The following is a 23,754-nucleotide window of genomic DNA, read 5'->3' as shown; positions in this document are numbered from 1 at the left end:
CCAAGAAGATCCAACTGATCAGCCAGTGGGTAGGAGACAAGCCTTCACTTTAATAAAGGGGGAGCTCATTGGACAGGCTCTTAGTTGGGCCTCTTGTGATTTTTGCTATGGGAACCGAAAATTTGTGTATGTCTTTATAATAAGTTTGTGGATAGTGTAACCAAACCCTAAATTTTTGCTATATTTGTAACAAATATAGTAGGGGCCACTGTGGGACATTATACTGGACGCAGGGGCTGCTGTGGGACATAATACTGTGTGCAGGGGCGACTATGGGACATAATACTGTGTGCAGGGGCCACTATGGGACATAATACTGTGTGCAGGGGCCACTATGGGGTATAATACTGTGTGCAGGGGCCACTATGGGGGATAATACTGTGTGCAGGGGCCACTATGGGGGATAATACTGTGTGCAGGGGCCACTATGGGGCATAATACTGTGTGCAGGGGCCACTATGGGACATAATACTGTGTGCAGGGGCCACTATGGGACATAATACTGTGTGCAGGGGCCACTATGGGGGATAATACTGTGTGCAGGGGCCACTATGGGGAATAATACTGTGTGCAGGGGCCACTATGGGACATAATACTGTGTGCAGGGGCCACTATGGGGAATAATACTGTGTGCAGGGGCCACTATGGAACATAATACTGTTTGCTCTGGGGCTGCTGTGGGACATTATACTATTTGCTATGGGGCACATTCTTTACTGATTACACCCTGGCCATAAATATTAGAACTCTGAGGGTCCAACTACAAGACCCTCCCATAGATCAGCTGTTCCCAGACACCGCGGCCCCCTGTAATGTTTACATGCTGGGGGCCACAGTGCTCACTTGCTGTATGATTTGTAATGGCAGTTCTAGATTGGCAGTCCTGCCCCAGTGAAGTCTATGAGCTGTGCTGTCCCAGAAAAGCTGATCTGCAGGGGTCTCGGCTGTGGTAACCCTCCCACATCTAATATCGATGGCCTTTGCCCCTAACCCCTTTAAGGATTATTGCTAGTTATTAGCAGTAGGGGGCGCTATTTGAATTCCTCCTCTCCTATTTAATTCAATATAAAGCTTCATTTCCCATGTGGCAGCGCTGAGGAGCAACTGAACACATACAACAAGTGTCCATTCCAGGTTACAAAGTGACTGCTGGTACTCCCAGCAGGGGCACAGCGTACGATCCTTTGATCACTGGGGCCTCTAACAAAAAGGTACAACCCCAATATAGATAACCCCAAAACAAAAATGAATGACGACAGATAATATGAAGCCATCGTAGGTCATGTCATTGAGCGGATCATGATCTACTGATGTTCACAACCACGTCCAGGCTTCTCCTGACAACCCCGGAACTCATCGGATTATGATGGAGCAAAGTTCTAAAGAGCCAACAGTTTCCTGAGCACATCTGGTAACTCGCCCTGGAACGGTGAGACTATGCAGAGATCTGACATGATGACTCTTCTTCGCTCAAAAACCGACTACTACCAGGTGGTGGAGGAGCTCGGGAGAGGGACTTTCGGAAAAGTACTGAAAGCTTTGAAAAAGGAAACGGGAGAACCGGTGGCCATCAAAGTGATCAGAAACGATCAGATCAGGAGCCGCGTTATCAAGAACGAGATCAAGCTCCTGAATGTCCTCCAGAAGGTCGACCTAGACAAGTTTCATCTTATAAGTTTCTTCGAATATTTCCATATCCAAGATAACTTTTACTTGGTCTTTGAGCTTCTACAGCAGAGTCTGTACGACTACCAGAAGAAGATCCGGTTTGCTCCCATTCCTATAAAACACATAAGGACCATCACCACCCAAGTCTTAGAAGCCCTTTCCAAGCTGAAGGAGCTCTCCGTTATCCACTGTGACCTAAAGCCTGAGAATATAGTGCTGGTCGATCACGTACGATATCCGTTCCGAGTTAAAGTGATCGATTTTGGTTCGGCCAGCATTTTAAGTGAGGTGAAACATGTGAGGGAGCCGTATATACAATCCCGCTTCTACAGAGCTCCGGAAATCCTTCTCGGGCTGCCTTTCTGTGAGAAATTGGACATGTGGTCTCTGGGGTGTATCATCGCTGAGCTCCACTTTGGTTATCCTCTGTACCCTGGGAACAGTGAATACGACCAGATCAGGTACATATGCGAGACACAAGGGCTGCCAGACTACCATTTGTTACGTGCGGCCAGTAAAGCACTCTTCTTCTTTAAGTACAATGTAGACGCCCAAAGACGAATCCAATGGAGGATCAAAACTAGAGCAGAATATCAAGTGGCGGCCAGAGTGCAACCTGTCGAGAATAGGAAATATATTCTGAAATCCCTGGACCACATAGAGGTCTTGTACACCTCTAAACCCAATTACACACAGCAAGAAGTCCTGGCTGAACGTTCTGACCTGAGGAACATGGTGGAGCTCATGAAGAGGTTGCTGACCTGGGACCCCAACAAGAGGATTAACCCCAATACAGCTCTCAAGCATCCGTTCATAGCTTTCCAGACACCAAAGACGCACTATAAGGACATCAGATACAAGCAGATAACATCAGAGCAGGGCCGATACGACGCCACACAACAAAGGCCACCAGGAAGTCTCCATAGTCTTAGGTCTCCGAGCTGCCACCAAGGTCAGATATTGAATGGAGAAGAGGTTGATAACATGGTGGAGCAAATGAACAGCCTCCACATTGAACAACCTACGGTAGAAACTCACTTGAAGGTGACAGATGATGCTTCACCCCATCCGGAGTCAGCAGACCTCCCAAATCTACAAGATCCTCCACAGCACAAGACACCACTTCACCCAGATGTAGGAAGGGATATGGCAGCAACTCCACTGGATAATTATCACACCCCAAAATCTTCTAAGTCTCTTCAGTATTCAAAGTCAGAAATGTTCTATAAGAATGGATCACCAATATCTGCAAGCAAAGCCCAAGTAGAAGACCAGACTACTGGGAAGAATCCAGAGGTGAGAACATGGTGAAGATTTACCCTGATCTGTGTACGGCCTAACTCACACTGACGGGTTACTGCATGGTTGGCCATATTGCAGATAACACACAGTCCCACAATAGTGCATGGTTGGCCATATTACAGATAACACTTCTCTGTTGACATATGGACTGCACATGTCTATGAATGGTCCGTCTGTTCGCCACCCAACTCATAAGGCTTTTAGCATGAAGGCCCAAATCCCAGGAGCTCCACAGGTGTATCAGCGTCCTGTCCTATCCTGTTCTGTGATGTGCTGCCCTGTCATGTGCCGTCCTGTATTGTCCTGTCCTATCCTGCGCTGTCCTATCCTGTGCCGTCCTGTATTGTGCTGTCTTCTGCTGTGATGTCCTGTCCTCTGCTGTGCTGTCCTATCCTGTTCCGTCCTGTATTGTGCTGTCCTCTGCTGTGCTGTCCTATCCTGCGCTGTACTGTCCTGTACCGTCCTGTCCTATCCTGTGCTGTCATGTCCAGTGCCGTCCTGTACTGTTCTGTCTTGTCCTCTGCTGTCCTGGCCAATACTGCTTAATCCTATGACAGAGCAGGATGTGCAATGTCCCTGCTCTGCCATAGAGGACACCAGCAGTGCACAGGACGTTGCGGCGCAGGTGGTATGATGACATCAGTGCACCATGCCATTACTACAAGGAGAGTCTGCTCCGCTCATCATGGGAGCGCGGTAAGGGGAGGACAAGATTTACTGTTTTATGGTGAGGGATTTCCTGATAAGGGGGCAAATAATATTTATAGGAGGAGCTATTAATTATAAGGGGGGGGGGCTATTGTAGGGGTGATGTATTATATATAAGGTGTAACTGTTACATATAAGGGGGTTATTATAAGAGGACAGTATTATATAGAGGACTATTATTTATGGGGGGGGGCTATTACTGATATAAGGGGCTATTACTAATATGGGGGGGCTATTACTGATATAGGGGGCTATTACTAATATGGGGGGCTATTAATAATATGGGGGGCTATTACTGATATGGGGGGCTATTACTCATATGGGGCACTGTATGTAAGCAGGGACTATTATTTATAAGGAGCTCCTATAGTAACTGATGAGGGGTGCAAGAATCTATTAGGCGGTACAAAGATGGTTTTCTGAATTGTGTGTGGACATAAGAGGGGGGAGGGAGTTGTTACTGTTTTGGGGGCAGAAAGGGGGTCGTTAATAAAGGGGCTGTCACTTCATATACGATGGCGTTGTTCATATATCAGCATTTGGGGCCCCACTTTTAGTCTTGCTCAGGGCCACAGTTTGTCTAACACCATCCTGGGGTAAGTTGGTGGAGACATCAGTGATCAGGGGAGGTGCCAGGAGAGGCCAGGAACCTGTACAGGTAATAACTCTCTGGGGCAAAGTGTGGGATTGTGCAGCGGTCGGGGCCCCTGTTATCAGGTGGTGGGGGCAGGGAATATATCCAGTAATAGACTTCACCATGGCATTTTATCTATAGAAGCAGAGTGCAGCGCCCCCTACAGGTAGAGTCAGCGACAACTCGGACGACTGGGAGACTGGCACAGCAAAGAGCAACGATGGCTGCAAACAGGAGGTGCGGTGCTGCAAGTCACATACTGACCCATATTACAGACAGTATATGGTTCCTCAAGCAGACCAGATGTCCTCCTAGGGGCCCGGCTCTCCTAGGGCCCCGCACCTGCAGCACTTGGGGCACAACCTCTTATGTCACCTAAAAGAACAAGAATAAACATTTTCCTATTTTGTGTACAATAAAAAACTTGAACGGTAAGGCCCATATGGTTATCTGACGAAAATTTGTATTCACTGATTCTTATCGGCTTCTGGGAAAGCTGGGTGACAAGTAATATGGGGACTTTACAGGTGTTACATGGATGTCACCAAACGTTTCTAGTGATTGCGAGATCTCTTATAGCTACATACAAGGGCCGAGGGTCAGAGGGGAGACGATCCCTGTAACGGCGGCCATATTGGTTGGTACTTGGGTTTACCTGAAACTGCAGAATAGAATTTGTCTGGTGTCAGGTGATGAAGTCTCATCTGTGGCCACTGCAGGGGATGGCGGCATTATATGGTAAATATCCAATGAATAGGCGCCGTGTAGCGCGCAGCCATGCTGAGCCCTCTGTAGCAGGAGATGCCATCGGCCTCCTCAGCATCAGTGTAGGGCAGCCCCACTAACAGCATTATCTTTACGGGAGAATTTGGTGCCGCTTTTGACCTGGATTCCGCCTCAAATTCAGCATCAAATTTCACCCCGAATCTTTTCCTGTTGTTTTCAATGTATCAAGATCGAAAGAAAAAGGAGGAAAGAAAAAAAAAAAAAAATCAGCGTTGCACTTGATCTCGCTGCAGACTCCACATCTGATTCAGCCGCAGACCCCGCGGTGCGAGACTCCCCGAATGACCAGACCCCTTCATGTAAAAGTCACAGCAGACAACGGAGGGGATGTTGAGGCTTCTGCCCTATAAAGAGGGGAAAAATATGGCCGACAACAAGCAGATACCCATTACCCTTTATTTAGGTAACTTTCCATTGACCCCACTGGGGTGAGATTGGCTCGGCCATAACACCGTTACCTTATACCAGAAAATCTAATGATTCTTATCCCCACAAAAGTCTCTAATTGATCTGAAGTCCTGAGAGAGCGAGAACCCAAAATGTCCTCATACTAAATACAAGGCGGTGCCAACCTTACAAGGTGCTGTGGGATCAACGCTCGCGCCCCACTGATGCCAACGGAAGACAAGAGTCTGAGGGTACCGAATACTGCGGCCCACACTTTGATCTGAAGGCAAGTAACATCTTCACCACCATTGGATATGTCCCGATTGTCCACAATGTCCCTGCTGTATATGGAGGGTCTGGGGTGTCGTCCCTGCTGTATACAGAAGGTCTTGGCAGTCGTCCCCGCTGTATTCGAAGGGTCTGTGGTGTCATCCCCGCTGTATACACAGGGTCCAGAGTGTCATCCCTGCTGTATATGGAGGATCCAGGCTGTCATCTCTGCTGTATAGGGAGGGTCCAGAGTGTCATTCCTGCTGTATACGGAGGGTCCGGGCTGTCATCCTTGCTGTATACGGAGGGTCCGGGGTGTCATCCCTAGAACAGACACTTTTCCTTGTACGACGTCAGGGAGTGTAATACTCGGCTGTAGTTGGAGTTCCAGTCTCTGGTGAATACGGCTTCCAGTTGCCTCTGGACGGTGTTGGTGGCGTTGGCCGCGCAGGTCTGATTCACCACTATGGCAGATCCTGCAGTACGGATGAAATAATCCCCCGCCCAGTTGGAGGTACCTGAGTGGACACAAATAATGGGGTAAACAACAAGACATAAAGTGGGGAGATGACGGGGCCGCCGCTGAGGGTCCTGGCAGCAGCTTATTTCCATTTCTCCAGTGAATTAAAGAGCTTAATTATATTGTGCATGGACGGCCCCTTGTCCCCTGCAGCTCCTTGTCCCCGGCAGCCCCATGTCCCCCGCAGCCCCATGTCCCCCGCAGCCCCATGTCCCCCGCAGCCCCATGTCCCCCGCAGCCCCATGTCCCCCGCAGCCCCATGTCCCCCGCAGCCCCATGTCCCGGTCTCGGTGCCCATGTTCTGACATAACTTTCTATACGTCCTCGGGCTCTGATGTAAGTCCCTCTATAGGACCTCTATAATACATACATGTAGCTTTATAGGAGCGCTGTATATGCTCACCTATATAGGCCGCTCTGTCCGTCACCATATACTTGTTATGATTTACACGAGCAAAGGGGATGTGTTTCTGTTCTGGAGATGTCGGAACGATGAAAATTTTCTGAATAGAAAATAAATGAATATAAGTCTTTACAGGTTGAAGCCGTCACCATCATCATCATCATCATCATCACTCATCCCTATAGCTGCGGCACAGACCACCCACTGATATTTCCTATACAATAGCCATCGTTACTTCTGCCGTTTCTGTTCCTATAGAGACAATGCAGCTCAGCCGTGTTATACACTTTCCATATAGATCCCATCCACCTATTTCATCAGAAAAACTGATAGGACACCATATATGTAGGGTTATACTGACGTGTAAGGCCTTGCACAGATTTCAACTTTTCATGTTAGTTCAAGTAGCCTATAAGGCATATGTGGCTGGTGAGAAGCGACCTTACCCGTGCACCGAAAGGCGACCTTGCCTGTGCACCTGGAGGCGACCTTGCCTGTGCACCTGGAGGCGGCCTTGCCTGTGCACCTGGAGGCGGCCTTGCCTGTGCACCTGGAGGCGGCCTTGCCTGTGCACCTAGAGGCGGCCTTGCCTGTGCACCTAGAGGCGGCCTTGCCTGTGCACCTAGAGGCGGCCTTGCCTGTGCACCTAGAGGCGGCCTTGCCTGTGCACCTAGAGGCGGCCTTGCCTGTGCACCTAGAGGCGGCCTTGCCTGTGCACCTAGAGGCGGCCTTGCCTGTGCACCTAGAGGCGGCCTTGCCTGTGCACCTAGAGGCGGCCTTGCCTGTGCACCTAGAGGCGGCCTTGCCTGTGCACCTAGAGGCGGCCTTGCCTGTGCACCTAGAGGCGGCCTTGCCTGTGCACCTAGAGGCGGCCTTGCCTGTGCACCTAGAGGCGGCCTTGCCTGTGCACCTAGAGGCGGCCTTGCCTGTGCACCTAGAGGCGGCCTTGCCTGTGCACCTAGAGGCGGCCTTGCCTGTGCACCTAGAGGCGGCCTTGCCTGTGCACCTAGAGGCGGCCTTGCCTGTGCACCTAGAGGCGGCCTTGCCTGTGCACCTAGAGGCGGCCTTGCCTGTGCACCTAGAGGCGGCCTTGCCTGTGCACCTAGAGGCGGCCTTGCCTGTGCACCTAGAGGCGGCCTTGCCTGTGCACCTAGAGGCGGCCTTGCCTGTGCACCTAGAGGCGGCCTTGCCTGTGCACCTAGAGGCGGCCTTGCCTGTGCACCTAGAGGCGGCCTTGCCTGTGCACCTAGAGGCGGCCTTGCCTGTGCACCTAGAGGCGGCCTTGCCTGTGCACCTAGAGGCGGCCTTGCCTGTGCACCTAGAGGCGGCCTTGCCTGTGCACCTAGAGGCGGCCTTGCCTGTGCACCTAGAGGCGGCCTTGCCTGTGCACCTAGAGGCGGCCTTGCCTGTGCACCTAGAGGCGGCCTTGCCTGTGCACCTAGAGGCGGCCTTGCCTGTGCACCTAGAGGCGGCCTTGCCTGTGCACCTAGAGGCGGCCTTGCCTGTGCACCTAGAGGCGGCCTTGCCTGTGCACCTAGAGGCGGCCTTGCCTGTGCACCTAGAGGCGGCCTTGCCTGTGCACCTAGAGGCGGCCTTGCCTGTGCACCTAGAGGCGGCCTTGCCTGTGCACCTAGAGGCGGCCTTGCCTGTGCACCTAGAGGCGGCCTTGCCTGTGCACCTAGAGGCGGCCTTGCTCGTGCACAGAGAGGCGACCTTGCCCGTGCACAGAGAGGCGACCTTGCCCGTGCACAGAGAGGCGACCTTGCCCGTGCACAGAGAGGTGACCTTGCCCGTGCACTCAGAGGTGACCTTGCCCGTCCATTAGGTACAGATCACTTGATCAACTCTCCACAAGGAAGTAACATGAACATTTTTGGCCAACAGACAGGAGAGGCGTCCGCTGAGGGACTGATTTTTGGCTGATCCTTATGACAGTCCAGAAATCTGTGATCAGGGCCCCAACAACAGCCAATGAGAACTGAGCTGCAGGGGTCGCTGGCCCGGCCACTATACAGAGCACTGGGGTAACTGCTTTGGGCTCTGAGCACTGTATAATACACAGATTGATCTATGAGGGGGGGGGTTTGTCTGTCAGCCCAAGCGATCAGATATTTATGGGTTACCCCTAAGGACACCGGCCCATCAGGCACCACCTACCACTTCTATGTCGTAGTGCGACTTATTACTGTGCAGCGCAGCGAGGGAGCTCAAGAAGGGGAACATATTCGGCTTAGAATTGGCCCAGCAGCTGATTAACAGGCGGACGGTCACGTGACGCTCATACACAGCTTTCCTCAGATGGTTGTCAATCGCTGGCCAGTACCTACAAAAAGACACAAGGAAAGTGACGGAACAGAAATGTCACAAGATACAAAAAAATTGTCAGCTGTGGTCACTGCTACAGAGCACATACTGTATATGTGTCACGTGTAGTCATCACCCCTCCCCCACCTCCAGGGCCAGCAGCCGGGCAAACTACACATCTCACTGGTGGGTACCCTCATATGATCACTATCTAGCATGCAGAGTATATACCGCCATCCTGCACACAGAGTATTTACCGCTATCCTGTACACAGAGTATACCGTCATCCTGTACACAGAGTATATACCGCTATCCTGTACACAGAGTATATAAAGCCATCCTGCACACAGAGTATATACCACCATTCTGCATACAGAGTATACTGACATCCTGCACACAGAGTATATACCGCTATCCTGTACACAGAGTATATATCGCCATCCTGTACACAGAGTATATACCGCCATCCTGCATACAGAGTATATATCGCCATCCTGTACACAGAGTATACTGTATATCGCCATACTGTATACAGAGTATATATCACCATCCTGTACACAGAGTATATATCGCCATCCTGTACACAGAGTATATATCGCCATACTGTATACAGAGTATATATCACCATCCTGTCACACAGTTTGGTCGTGCACATGACTTGCTGTGACATGACCTGCAGTGACCTCCATCTTTACCTTCGGGGTTTAGAGAACTCCTCAGTAGGGGTGTAATCCATGACAGAGATATAGACAAACTGCTTGGCGTCATCGATCACACTCAGGATGGCGTCAATGTCATCCGTCCTCCCCTTCGCTGACAGTGGTGGAGGCGAACTCTAGAAGCGGACAGAAAGAATGAGTGATGTCACCAGCCACCGCCACACGTACAAAGCCACTGCCATACGTACACAGCTACCACCATTTGTATACAGCCACCTGCATACGTACAAACAGCCACCTGTATACATACACAGCCACCGCCATATGTACACACAGCCACCTTTATACGTACAGCCATTGTTATATGTACACAGCCACCTACATACGTACACACAGCCATCTTCTACCAGTGAGATGACGGTGGGGCTCCATATGGCAGTATAGTACTTACAGACAGGTACACGAGGGAGGCCGTGTTGTTTAGCGACACTTCCATGGGAGTCTCTTTGTTGTAAATGGTGGAGAATTTGTCCGGCCATGGAGAGGGTATGGTAGCGTTGGCTTCACCAAGTGCCCAATAAGCCTCAAAGATTTTTCCCAAATCTTGAGCAAGGCAGGTGCAGTTATAGACGGCGGTGCCCAATTCCTTAACCTGCCGGTGACAAGTGTCAGTAAGATGGAGCCGTAAACACTCAGGCAGCTTAAAGGGGTTTCCTGGGACTTTTACTCGATGACCTTAGACCTCCGCTGATCTGCAATTGATGGCCTAAGACCTGGGACCCCCCATGGATCACCTCCTCCCCCGCAGGACTCAAATAAGCCCCGCAGCCTCTTCAAACAGCTAATCGGCAGGAGGGCCGGGTGTCGGACTCCTGACAATAGGATAGCTGGTCTGTTATTTAACCAATTCTGCCCATACAGATGAAATAAAAGTGGGCGAAACCCAGCAAGGAAATGAAGGACTAAACCTGTTGGATTTCAACATGCCCGATCCTTTTATTCATAGGAGATGAGCCAAGTCATACTCACCTCTCCCTGTAGACCTGTGCGCTGTGCCAGGCATGCATGTTGTCTATATGGAGTCAGGGCACATGGTCATCTCATGGCTAGCCTAAAGGGTTAATAATGGCCTCTCCTTGGTATAGAACATCAGATCGGTTGGGGGTCCGGCACACAAAACCCCCTGATCCTGAGCTATACAGTATACGGGGGCAGAAGGCTCAGTACAGGGTGTCATCAGGGTTATGGGAGACTCCTCCATAACTAGAAGGACATACAATGGAAGGGAGAAGGAGGAGGAGGAAGTCGCTGGGGTTTAGCGCCCCCTATGTTCAGGGTTGAGGCATAGCTGGAAAAATTGAGTTCAACCTTCAATATCCCCTGTTGAGGGTTACGAAACGCATTGGGCGGAAGTGTATTTAGGCTATTTAGGGCAAGTAATGCTACTGCCCTTGTCAGGGGGGACATCAATGTTCTCGGGGTGGTGGGGCAGATGTAGGAGGAGTCCTCCGCTACCCGCTGACTCCATCGATGATTTGGTGCAATTACTCTCCCTTTGGTTATATTTCATCCATCTTTTGGCCTGCTCAGATTGTTCTATCTTTTATACGGTAAGTTCATTATGTTCTTCTCTATATGTTCTTCTCTATATGTTGAGGATTTTTACCTCCTTTCTTCTGTATTAACAATCCGGTGAGTTTGTACATTTTGTTAATTCTTTGGATTATTCTGGTTACAGAGATTTCAGTAAATTACCTGTGTCAATGATCTCCAGTCCATGTTGGCGCTCCCAATATACAAGTGCTTCCCGTCCACCACCCAGAATTTGGTGTGCAGGACCCCATTGGTCAGGTGCGGCAGGTCTACGACCCGGACCTCAGCCCCTAAGTCAAGACAAGAACAAGAGATGCTCATATATATTTATTATATTATATATAATACACACACATAGTAGCTATAAATCCAAAAAAAAAAATAAACCCCGCAGCAACCTCATCCCAAACACCGCGAGGAGTCCGATAGCGGCTTCTCCTCTCCCTATATTAGTAAGATTATCCAGTGCAGGGAGTCGCCCATAAGCACTTTGTTTCCCTGTGCAGCCCCTTTAAGCGGTGCCCGTTCCTTCTGCAGGTTCTCACCGCTGTCTCTCAGGGCATCAATGTCCTTGTCCTTCGCTGGAGATCCGGACGGGTTGACAGCCACTCTGAGGCTGACCCCTCGCTGCTTTAATTTCATCATTTCTTGCAGGATTTGTTCCCCCTGTAAGTGAAGTGCAAATAATATGAATATTAGGAAACCACGTGGAGAGATGAAGATGTTGACTATAGAATGATATAGATTATATAAGTGCTTGAAATATCCTAACACAGGTGCCTATAGACAAGAGAGATCAGAGCGACATCTTAGTATTAGAAAACACACCTCCCCTTCTTTCCCTATACAGATTAAGTTCTTCATACTTCAGACCCTCCAGCAGTTTTCTAGTCGCCTCTTCACACCGGTTTTATCCAAGTCTTCTTGTAGGGGGTCTCCAGGATTAGACACAGTATTCCAGATTTGGGTCTCACCAGCCCTATATACAGCAGGATGACAATCTCTTTCTTCCTACTGGTGACACCTCTAGCTATACAGCCCAGCCTCCTACTAGTTATACCTCTAGCTATACAGCCCAGAATCCTACTGGTTATACCTCTAGTTATACAGCCCAGCATCCTACGGGTTATACCTCTAGCTCAGGGGTAGGGAACCTTTGGCTCTCCAGCTGCTGTGAAACTACAACTCCAAGCATGCTCCATTCACTTCCATGGGAGTTCCCAGAACAGCAGAGCCAGTATGCATGCTGGGAGTTGTAGTTTTGCAACAGCTGGAGAGCCGTACGTTCCCTACCCCTGCTCTAGCTATACAGCCCAGCATCCTACTGGTTATACCTCTAGCTATACAGCGGAGCATCCTACTGGTTATACCTCTAGCTATACAGCCCAGCATCCTACTGGTTATACCTCTAGCTATACAGCCCAGCATCCTACTGGTTATACCTCTAGCTATACAGCTGAGCATCCTACTGGTTATACCTCTAGCTATACAGCCCAGCATCCTACTGGTTATACCTCTAGCAATACAGCTGAGCAGCCTACTTGTTATACCTCCAGCTATACAGCCCAGTGTCCTACTGGTTATACCTCTAGCTATACAGCGGAGCATCCTACTGGTTATACCTCTAGCTATACAGCTGAGCATCCTACTGGTTATACCTCTAGCTATACAGCCGAGCATCCTACTGGTTATACCTCTAGTTATACAGCCACGCTTCCTTCTGGTTATACCTCTAGCTATACAGCTGAGCATCCTACTGGTTATACCTCTAGCCCAGCGACCTACTAAGTGCACAGAATTCAATGGATTCGCAGCTTTATGATGGAACATGCTCTATCTTAGACACAGAAGTGACTGGCAGGTGAGGGGTCATCCACCTGCACTCAGAAAACTTAAAGGGGTTGTCCTATTATGGACACTTAGCCGATGTCACAGGACAAGTGATTACTGAGGACCCAATCACGAGGTCACTCATTGATCAGGTACCAAAAGTCCCCCTAAGGCCTCTGTGTGACCAGCGCTCCATACACTTCTATGAGGCTGCAGACGCTGCTGGAGATTATATGCCAGCCCCATAGAAGTGTATGGAGCGCTGGTCACACAGAGGCCTTAGGGGGACTTTTGGTCCTCCATCCTACTGACTACGGAGGGACTTGATATTCGGGGCCCCTTAGCTATCGGATATTTCTCTGCTATCCACAGGACAGGGGTAAATGTCTATAATGGAACAACCCCTTTAAGTTTACTAAGTGCAGGTGGATGACCCCTGACCTGTACAATATTTAGTAATGTCTCTCCATTTTATGCTGCTTGCTGGCAGTGAACAGAAACTTCGGCGTTACCAGACAGGCAGCGTCACCAGGATAGAAACCAATAAATGTGTGATGTCATAGCCTAAGCGTTACCTCATTGGCTGACGGGTGCTGGGTGTGTGTGTCATTATTGGTCAAGGTCCAGTAGAAAGATGCAATGTCCACGCTGCGCTCGGCCTGGCTTAGAAGCTTCATCCAGTTCTGAAATACTGAAGGATTGATGGTGGAGTTTGGGGCGTAATCCAGCCCTTCAGGGATACTCTCTACTAGAACGATACTGATAGAACGGACAGGCCTTATATACAGCACATATACAGTCACCATACACAGGCCTTATATACAGCACATATACAGTCACCATACATAGGCATTATATACAGGTCTTATATACAGTCACTATACACTAGGTCCATATGAGCCGCCTCCACCCCCCTCCCCCGCCCCACATGCAGGTTTATTTCTGTACTTGATGCGCCCAGTACCCGAATGGCCACATCTGGCTCGGAGTCTCTCCATAAACAGATGAAAAGCCCTCTGGTCAGTGTCTAGTAAATGCTGCCATCATTACATCCATCTCTATTGTTCACTCCGTTCTTGTGGTTGTAGGACAGATCAGAAGAACGGATTCAACAAGGCAAGTGTGAACACCCCCTTAGAGAGGACCTTTCATGTCCTTGGAGAGGTGCGGTATTATATACCACTATAAGGCTGACAGTGCTCCGAATTCATTGTAGTCAGTGTCGCCCATCTCCGAGGACATAAAAGGTCTCTAAAGGGCTGAACCGCACAAGGCTTGTAGCACCATCGTAGGTAAAGCCCATGGACAGACGGGGAACAACCAGTCCCCAAAGGAGAAGTCATCAGTGGACTCACCTGCACGGCTCACTACAGCTGTTATCCTGCTTGACTGTAGTTTCCGTCTTCACAGCTGAACTTGTAAAGAGCATCGGGAACAGCAGAAGTTGAGCGGCCATGAGACAGAAGAGCACGGTGACCACAGCGGCAATGACCAATGCACATTGATAGTACTGAAAGAGAAGGAACACGCAGGTCACAATACTAGTAACAGGCTGCACTCCTAGTCACAGGCCCCTCTCCTAGTCACAGGCCGCTCTCCTAGACACAGGCAACACTCCTAGTCGCAGGCTGCACTCCTAGTCACAGGCCGCTCTCCTAGTCACAGGCCGCTCTCCTAGTCACAGGCCGCTCTCCTAGTCACAGGCCGCTCTCCTAGTCACAGGCCGCTCTCCTAGTCACAGGCCGCTCTCCTAGTCACAGGCCGCTCTCCTAGCCCCAGGATGCCCTCCTAGTCGCAGGCTGCCCTCCTAGTCGCAGGCCGCACTCCTAGTTGCAGATCACCCTCTTAGTCACTCCCGTACAGGGAACTACCAAGCTGAAAACTACAAGCAGAAGGGTGTAAGGCTCTGTTCCCATCTGGGTCGTCCTTTCCTCTTATGTGATCTGAGAGCAGAAAACCTAAAATGACAGAAAGGCCAATCTCACACGTGCCGGACACCGATGGCACGTGACAGACCCTGTAGACCTAAGAGTAGGTCATTAATATCAGATCTGTAGGGGTCTGACACCCGGCACATACACCAATCCACTGACAGCACTGTTGTCTGTGTAGTGGCCAGATCAGGTACTGCAGATCAGCTGAAACTCACTGTATGAGAACTGAGCTGCAGTGACACCACTAACACAGAGAACGGCACTGTCTGCTTCCTGCTCTGTTCTCTGTGTATCAGCTGCTAAATGATGGAGACCGCAGAGTTCTGACATTAGTGACTAGGGCTGATCTGCAGTACCTGATCTGTACACAACACAGAGAGCGGCGCTGTCTGCTTCCTGACCTGCAGTACCTGATCTGTCCACTACACAGAGACTGGCGCTGTCTGCTTCCTGCTCTATTGTCTGTCTATCACCGGCTGAGATACCCCCACAGATCTGACATTACTGATATATCTTTAGGATTGGTTATCAATATTTTACACCAGAAAAACACTTTCAAATAGTTGTGACTGGTCAGGAGAAGTTCTCTGAGATGTTCTATAGATTATTGTAAGGTTTCCAGGCATTGGGGGGGGGGGGTCACTCGGAGAATTCGGTACGTCAGCGCTCCATTCAGTTTGAGTTTTGCAGGTAGACCTACCCGGCGCGCACTATTCTGCAGGCGGCCCATGTACAGGACATGATCTTCAGCCTCGTCTGGGGAGGAAATCTGAAAGAGAGCAGAGAGAGGAGGATTAGAGTCCGGAGATCTCCTCATCAGAGGATACAAGATGTCTGACATTTGCCTCTGGATATCTATAGTGGATGGATTGTCTCACCAACTCTATTGTCCTTCTCAGTCACAGGAGCAAACCAACTAAACTGCTGGAGCCATTACACAATGGACCGCACCAATGCCCGCCAGTCTCCGGAGACTTATAGTGGGGTCCATGAGGTCCTAAAGGAACCTCCAATGCGGAAGTGACCGAAAATAAACCTCACGTGTATTTTATATGTTGTGGCAGGAAAATATCATGAGAGGTGACAAGAAAATCCTGCAGTATGTGTGAACGTGCACGTAACGTTAGCCCGAGGCGGAGAACTACTCACCGGCTTGTAGACCACTTTGGGTTTCATGGTTTCTTCAGATTGGAGACGTCACTGGGTCCTGAGAACACAGAAGTACATAGAAGTATATAGAATATGTCTCGTGCTCGTATACATAAGGAGTATCGCTATCGGTCGCCGTTATAGGACTTGTATTCTGCATTGTTATCAGTCTTCCCTCCTACGATCTCGCTCAAATTCTCAGGCTGATAGGAGGTCTCCCATATACATCACACGGAGACAATAGAAGCTTCTGTGTCCTCACTCACAGCACCATATAGGACATTATAGAGAAGACACTTGTAGAAAGCACTTGGGGCGACATAGAAACTTATAGTTTAGCTGCAGCAGTCTCTGCCTCACTCGGCTCCTCCTCCCTTCTCTCCCCATAGACTTCTATGTACAGCTGTAATCTGATACAACTAGGAGTCTGAATAAAGCAGATGTTTCAGAGTGAACGTCAGTTAACCAGGGGGAGGGGAAAATGTCTGAGAAGTGGAAAAAGCAGCATTTTTCTGATCAGATCAATTACAAATTCCAATCTTGTCCAGAAGTTAATCGATCATTTAGTAAAATTTCATTTCTAATATTACGAAGCGGTGAACACACGTTTTTAACCCTGACACCTCTCATCTATCGTTGGCTCTTCCTTTATGTACATTGAGCTTATCCCAAGGTTTTGGCCTCTCCTCTGATCTCTTCTGCGCTTTGTTATCAATCCCCGGAGGCCTCTACATGGAAAGTTAGAGACAGAACCATCTCAGTCCACTGGGGGGCAGTGCATATAACCTAAGAGACCAGTGAGGGCGGATATAACTGTGTGACAGCAGCGGGTCTAATCATCAGCAGTGACTGTGATAGGAAGTTGTGCCCCCCTACAGAGAGCTGGTGTGGTACAGTCCAAGATTCATTATGTAGGAAGTTCAGGTATGGAGAAGATATGCAGCAAGACTTTTTCCAACCTGGGTGTAGATTCGGCCATCGGCCCCAACAGATAGATCATCATTAGTTGTAGAAAATTGGGGCAAATGATGCCCGAAATCTACATCAGCTATGTGCCGCTTTTGACTTTCGTGCAGGTGCGATGAGGTGCACGCGTACTCAGAAATCAGGATCCTCGATTAGCACAGAAGATATGAAAACACGAAAGTTCACAAGTCTTGTCCCGTGATTTTTAGAGAACAGAGAAAGACACGAAATACCTGTCAGGTCAGAGATCACAAAAAATACCCAAAGTAATAGCAGTGCAATTATACCGATATAGGTGGGCTATGTATGGGCAATATAGGCTATGTATGGGCAGTAGAGGTGGTATTATGTACAGGTGGTATTATAGACTATGTACAGGCAGTACAGGCGGTATTATAGACTATGCACAGGCAGTATTATGCACAGGCAGTATTATAGACTATGTACGGGCAGTACAGGTGGTATTATAGACTATGTACAGGCAGTACAGGAAGCATTATGCACAGGCAGTATTATAGACTATGTACGGGCAGTACAGGTGGTATTATAGACTATGTACGGGCAGTATAGGCGGTATTATAGACTATGTACGGGCAGTACTATAGACTATGTACAGGCAGTATTATAGACTATGTACGGGCGTTATTATAGACTATGTACAGGCAGTACAGGCGGTATTATAGACTATGCACAGGCAGTATTATGCACAGGCAGTATTATAGACTATGTACGGGCAGTACAGGCGGTATTATAGACTATGTACGGGCAGTACAGGCGGTATTATAGACTATGTACAGGCAGTATTATAGACTATGTACAGGCAGTATTATAGACTATGTACAGGCAGTATTATAGACTATGTACGGGCAGTACAGGCGGTATTATATCTCCAGCTCCATCCTGAGGTTCACCAGGTTTTATTAGTGCCCGACTTCATCATGTGTCATTCACTATTATGTAATATCAGCCTGATCTGCGGTCACCATTATTCTTCCCCTTTTTAGTGATGTGCCGATTGTTATCTCTCCCACATTGCACAAGTTACTGTCCAGTAATGGGGGGGGGGGGTCAGAGGTCCCTCATGTGACTCGTCAGTAGTCACCAGAATACAGAGATGTGAACTCACAAAATTTCTGCTGATTGAACTATTCAGGATCACCGAACTGGAATCTAATAGATGGCAACTTTCGGTCAGTGACAGCCAATAAGGCGCCACCTGCTCCTAAGATGACGAGAAGACGGACCGATCCCAGAGCAAGAAGCCTCAGGATACAAACACACTGCGTCTGCTCTGTATGCTGGAGGTGTATAGACAGAGAATCGGTCTTATATCACCCCTCAAGGTACAAGCACATGGGCAGAATGTCCCCAGAAATCCACAAGTGCCTGCATGGAAGGGTTGGGGGTAACTGTCGTAGTTTTGGTTCAGGTTCTTATACATGAGGATTAATAGACCTGCTGTAGATTTTATAGTGGCCCCCTCAGGACATGACGTGTAAGGGACAGAATTTCCCAGTAACTGCACGGCCAGGCTCACGTCTGTGGTGTTGTCTCCGCACATGATCAGTTTTGGGATCTGTCTAAATATCATCAAACAGACTAGAAATGTCCAGAATACTAATTTGGTGGAACGTCCACACTGAGATCTGCACAGAATTGAGAGCGTGTACCTATAGAATACTGCCCGGGGTACAGGTGTATACAGTAACACAGCGGAGGGCGCCCTGACAGAATTCACAGCAGGTAGGGGCTACTAGGATTAGGGACACCGACTACATGGAGTGAGCAGATAGTGGTCAGGGCGCTGCTGTCATCTGGTCACATCTCAAGTAACCTCAGATCACATGATACGAAGTAGTCAGCAATCTCCTCTGTCACAAGACACGGCCATGCTGGAGAGTAACCTACATTGTATAGTAGTGATTCATCTGGGTGAGGAGCCTTGTGCAAGCGTCAGGAAAACCAAGGAGAAGGATTGGAAAATTCCTCCATCTCAAGAAGAAAAAACACTTTTTTTTTTTTTCTTGTAAGGCTGCATTCAGACGGTGCAGGAAAAACTTTTTTTAAAAAATCATCTATTTCTATTGGCGCTTTTTTGGGGAATCAAGTTCAGTAAATGAGTTTCGCCTGCCAGGAATACACAACCCGACCAACAGTGGAAACAAACACAAGACGGTTTTATTGACTTTGGATGGCCGAGATGTCGTCAATCGCACCGAACCCCCCAAATCACTCAGAGGACAAGATAACACCCCGAAGATTTTATACTACAGAGGTGACAATCCAGAACATTCCCTGAATCCGCCACAAAACCAGAACCATCTAAACACGACCTGATTGTGGAGCTTTCATGTGACACTTAAATCACATCCCGACATCTCGTCCGCCTGAACAAAACCTGCACGAGCAGGAATCACCGGTCCTGGATAATGGAGGCAGAAACCTGAAGAAGGACAATCCCCAGACACGGCCGCTACGAGGGAGTCTTAGAATTGGGAGGATTTACATCTTGGTGTGACTGCTCAACTACATGACTGCAAATGTGAACAGACCACAAAAAAAACCCAAATTAGGGCCCGTTCTCACGAAGTAACACGGCGCTCATTCTGACACGTGAACACGTGTCAGAGCGAGCGCTTCAAAACAGAATCCTATTGACTTCAATGGGTGCCATCTTACGTGCGCTACACATTGAAGTCAATGGGATTCTGTTTTGAAGCGCTCACTCTGACACAGAATGAGCGCCACGTTACCTTGTGAGAATGGGCCCTTATAAAGATGTAGCAGAGCTGAGGAGAATTCACATGACAGGTGTAATGTCCACTACAAAGCGGCTGTGACCTCCCATTTTAGGGGATATTCACAGTAATCTCTTGGAATTGCCGCTTTTGGGATGCCGATACAGGACATTGACGTTACAACTTTCCATTACAAATAAGGCCCAGGTGAATGAACCAGCAGGGAGTCCTGAGAGGCGGAAAACAATGGTGGAGACAAGGAGGTATCTGCGACAGATTTGGATGTGTGAATGTGCCCCTAGAGGCTCTACTGATCTCCATGGGGATCCGCGTGTCTGATAGACATAGAGAGGACGTGTCAGGTTTTACCTGCCGCACACCTGACTACGCTCACTCACACTCATTGGTTTTAATATGGCATCAGAAGGTTGTTTTTCGGGTGAATTTGACCTTATTCCGACTGTCTGCAGCGATATAACTTCACATATATATATATATCACAGACGCCGATCCCAAGTCACTGAGAAGGTTTAATGACTTTTCATTGGCTTTTGTCGTCTATGATAAGATATCGCTGCGACAATAGAACCTTGTAAATACCCAGAAATGGCAAAGTCCATTCACCTATACCCTATTAGCTGTGAGGCCCGGGACCTTCTGTGGGATTATTGTGGGTGTATCTGACCAAGGTCATAGGTGTCGCTGGGTCTGCTGACATCTCAGTTCACTGCCACAATTACAGCAGTTTTGCAGCACTTTAAGGTTTCCGGTACATGACCCTGTGTAGCCTGCGGGTAAGGGAAAAAAGCAAAACTAAAAACCGTCGCCTGCGGCTATCACTGACCCATAAGTGGAAAATAAATTGACAGAGCTGCAAATACAGACAGGCAGAGGACGGGACGGGCAGAGGACGGGACGGGTATATATGGATAGATAGAAGGACAGGACAGAGAGAGGGACAGATATAGGACCCATTGCATATTTCGTGACTCCCCCCCCCACACACACACACACTTTACTAGCTTTGGCAATGCCAAATATCTATTCGGACGTGCCAATAAAGCTTGTTTGATTTGATTCTTTATTTGGGCCCACAACCAAATACTATGTATGTGTGTATATGGGTCTATTGACATGTACATGTCTGTGCTTTTGTCCGCAGTTGCAGATAATTTATATGGTCGTGTGCACAAGGCCTAACAAAAACAACAAAAAAATTTGATGGAAATAAACTGCGACTTGGCAGCAATTTGTGAATATAACCTGGTTTGGGTGGAGTCGTAAAAAAGTTCGTCTGTTAAATGATCCCAGTAATTATTTTTGGTGCCCCAATTATTGGTGTTATATAATTAGATGTATAGATTGTTACTGGGTTACTTTATGGGTCAGAAAGACGCGCCTTTCCTACAGGTAACATCCTATCCTATCCTACTAATATTATAAATGTGATTGTTTGGATGTTTGTAAACCACTGAACAGATCTGAATGACATATGTCCCATAGATACTCTGTAACCTGGAGTAACACATCGGCTACTTTGTATCCCGGTAAATGACATGGCTTCACCACTGTTATGAATTTATGGTCACATACTATATTACACTGCTCCTGCAGCAGCTTATCTCAGGTCCTAGGTCTGTTATCTCTCTATGTAACCCTCAGTCCATTGTGTACAAGCATCTGCATATTATCTGATCTGCTCCAGGCAGTGCTGACACACTGGATGGGAAAACCCCTTTAATACACATTGGCAGTTTGCTAATATTAAACATGTTGGGAAAAAGAAAATCTAATTTGCTGCAGTGAGAGCTATGAAGGAGCCAGAAGTCACAGAGTTCTCCTCAAGCAGAGCTGAGGGGGATCATCGGCGCGCAACAACACGCTCATTATATGGTGTCCCAGCGAGCTGCTGAGATGCCACAACAATCACAGGCAAAGCGCGAAGAATGAGTTCAGCAGCAGGACAACTTAAGAGCTGCCAAAACGCCGGAGCAGGCAAACCATTGACGGCAGCAATTTGCTGAATATAGGCGGATTATCAATGCCAGCAACACACAGACGAAGTCACGGGCGCAGACACACACAAACGACATACAAAATACACAAGTGCAAAACTGGGCAATTCTTATAGGGCCACTACACAAACAAAAAACTAAATAAACCCGTGCGAAGCCGCATCTTCCTGCTAGTATATAATATATAGGACCCTGGTGATATCACCACACTATAGGAGGACTCGTTCACTATTCTCGCACCAGTGTCTTCCATGCACTATAGTGAGAACACATTCTCCTTGACGTGTCGCACTTATACACACACTTAATATCCTAAACAAAAAAATAGGGCAACTTTGGGTAGTACTATCAATACAACAAAATTAGCCAAGAAAAGGCCAACTACCACATAAAAGACAACAAAAGTCTAAAAATGTATAAATTTATTGAAAAATATTAAATAATGAACAAGAAAGTTTCAGAGATAAGTGGTGCAACCACACATAAGTGTAATGAAATACATGCACTTAGGCTTACATAAGACTATGCTATATACTGAGTCAATGCAATATAGAGAGAAAGATCTATGGCTACTCCATGAATTGAAAAAGAAAACACACATATACTGTTTTTAGATTTATACATGGAGAGACCTGAAGAATCTAGCAATTGTTGAAGACAACAACATCTTCATGTGATATTGCAGACACAGAAAATCATGAGCATTTTGAATAAATGATTTTACCTTGCATGTATATCAAACACTGATACGTCAGTGGCGATCTCTGATCCGCAAAAGGACTTGTACGATCCCCTAAACTTGTATCTGCAATACAGAGAAGAATAGGCCGTGTACTATAATGTGCGGATACAGCCCGGACACTGATCAGTACGCACCACGCACGTGTGAATAGGGCCATAGACATGAATGGGCTGTGGACAATATACAGAAAACAGCTACAGACGTGCACAAGGGGCCTAAATGCACCCAAACTGATCGTCTGAATACATCCTTACCCATTAAAGGCAATAAACACATCGTGGGGTCTGTATAAAAATACAAAAACCACCACAATAATATAATCCAGATAGTAAAGGGACAAGAATACAATAAAACCTGTATCAGCTGAGTCATCTAGGTCACTGATCACACTACACAGAGGCGGCTTCTCAAAGTCTCAAGGGTTCTTGGTTTTTCTAACTTGTCACTTTGTGTCTTTACTTTGCTCTATAAGGAGATTATTATCATCTTTCCTGCGCTATATGAGGTTATTAGACGTTGCTTCGATTTCCTAGATTTCACCACCCAAACAAGTAAGACAGAGAAAGTAACCAGTAAAACCAGAACAATACTGGGACGACAAAGAGGTGCTGAGTATTAGGATCCCTCCTTATAGGACAGCAGAGAGGTGCAGACTATTAGGATCGTTACTCATAGGATAACAGAGAGGTGCAGAGTAATAGGATTCCTCCTTATAGGACAGCAGAGAGGTGCAGAGTATTAGGATCATTACGTGTAGGACAGCAGAGGTGCAGAGTATTAGGATCCCTCCGTATAGGACAGCGGAGAGGTGCAGAGTATTAGGATCATTACGTGTAGGACAGCAGAGAGGTGCTGAGTATTCAAATCCCTCTATATATATATATATATATATATATATATATATATATATATATATATATAAACTGGGACCCAAAAAAGTTTGGAGAACCTTTCAATAGAGTTTTACAAAACAACAGAGTAGCAGAGAAGAGACCAAACCCCAAGAGGGGCGAATCTAATATAATATCAGCAGCAGACACCTACCCGTAGCTCAGCCGGCACCAACCTCAGCCACGGTCATCTGTGGAATACAAAGCAGCTGCCCAGACAGGCCCAGTGTATACGAGGGGTAGGGACAGCTGCTGG

General features: G+C 47.9%; 2 protein-coding genes across 3 annotated transcripts; one reads left to right on the top strand and one right to left on the bottom strand.

The window, feature by feature from the left end:
• The first annotated feature begins 1,455 nt into the window (after nucleotides 1–1,455).
• HIPK4 (homeodomain interacting protein kinase 4) lies at nucleotides 1,456–5,157 on the top strand. Its single transcript, XM_075260890.1, has 3 exons — nucleotides 1,456–2,964; nucleotides 4,454–4,549; nucleotides 5,032–5,157. Exons 1-3 carry the CDS (start codon nucleotides 1,456–1,458, stop codon nucleotides 5,155–5,157), a joined length of 1,731 nt encoding a protein of 576 aa, XP_075116991.1.
• Nucleotides 5,158–5,457: 300 nt separating this feature from the next.
• PLD3 (phospholipase D family member 3) lies at nucleotides 5,458–23,754 on the bottom strand. Of its 2 annotated transcripts, XM_075261045.1 has the most exons (13): nucleotides 23,653–23,740; nucleotides 22,591–22,671; nucleotides 16,148–16,205; nucleotides 15,699–15,767; nucleotides 14,420–14,574; nucleotides 13,640–13,823; nucleotides 11,780–11,900; nucleotides 11,397–11,524; nucleotides 10,093–10,293; nucleotides 9,678–9,817; nucleotides 8,836–9,001; nucleotides 6,679–6,778; nucleotides 5,458–6,273 (listed from the first exon to the last, which is right to left on the bottom strand). In XM_075261045.1, the coding sequence occupies exons 3-13, from the start codon at nucleotides 16,172–16,174 to the stop codon at nucleotides 6,080–6,082; spliced, it is 1,485 nt and encodes a 494-aa protein (XP_075117146.1). In that variant the 5' UTR covers nucleotides 16,175–16,205; nucleotides 22,591–22,671; nucleotides 23,653–23,740; the 3' UTR covers nucleotides 5,458–6,079. The 2 variants fall into 2 exon arrangements, with proteins under 2 accessions (XP_075117146.1, XP_075117145.1); XM_075261044.1 differs by lacking the exon at nucleotides 22,591–22,671 and having other exon boundaries at nucleotides 23,653–23,754.

The sequence above is a fragment of the Leptodactylus fuscus genome, chromosome 11 (genome assembly GCF_031893055.1).
Source record: "Leptodactylus fuscus isolate aLepFus1 chromosome 11, aLepFus1.hap2, whole genome shotgun sequence".
Taxonomy (NCBI): domain Eukaryota; kingdom Metazoa; phylum Chordata; class Amphibia; order Anura; family Leptodactylidae; genus Leptodactylus; species Leptodactylus fuscus.
The sequence above is the reverse complement of the archived record's forward strand: the minus strand, read 5'-3'. Positions and strand labels throughout refer to the sequence as shown.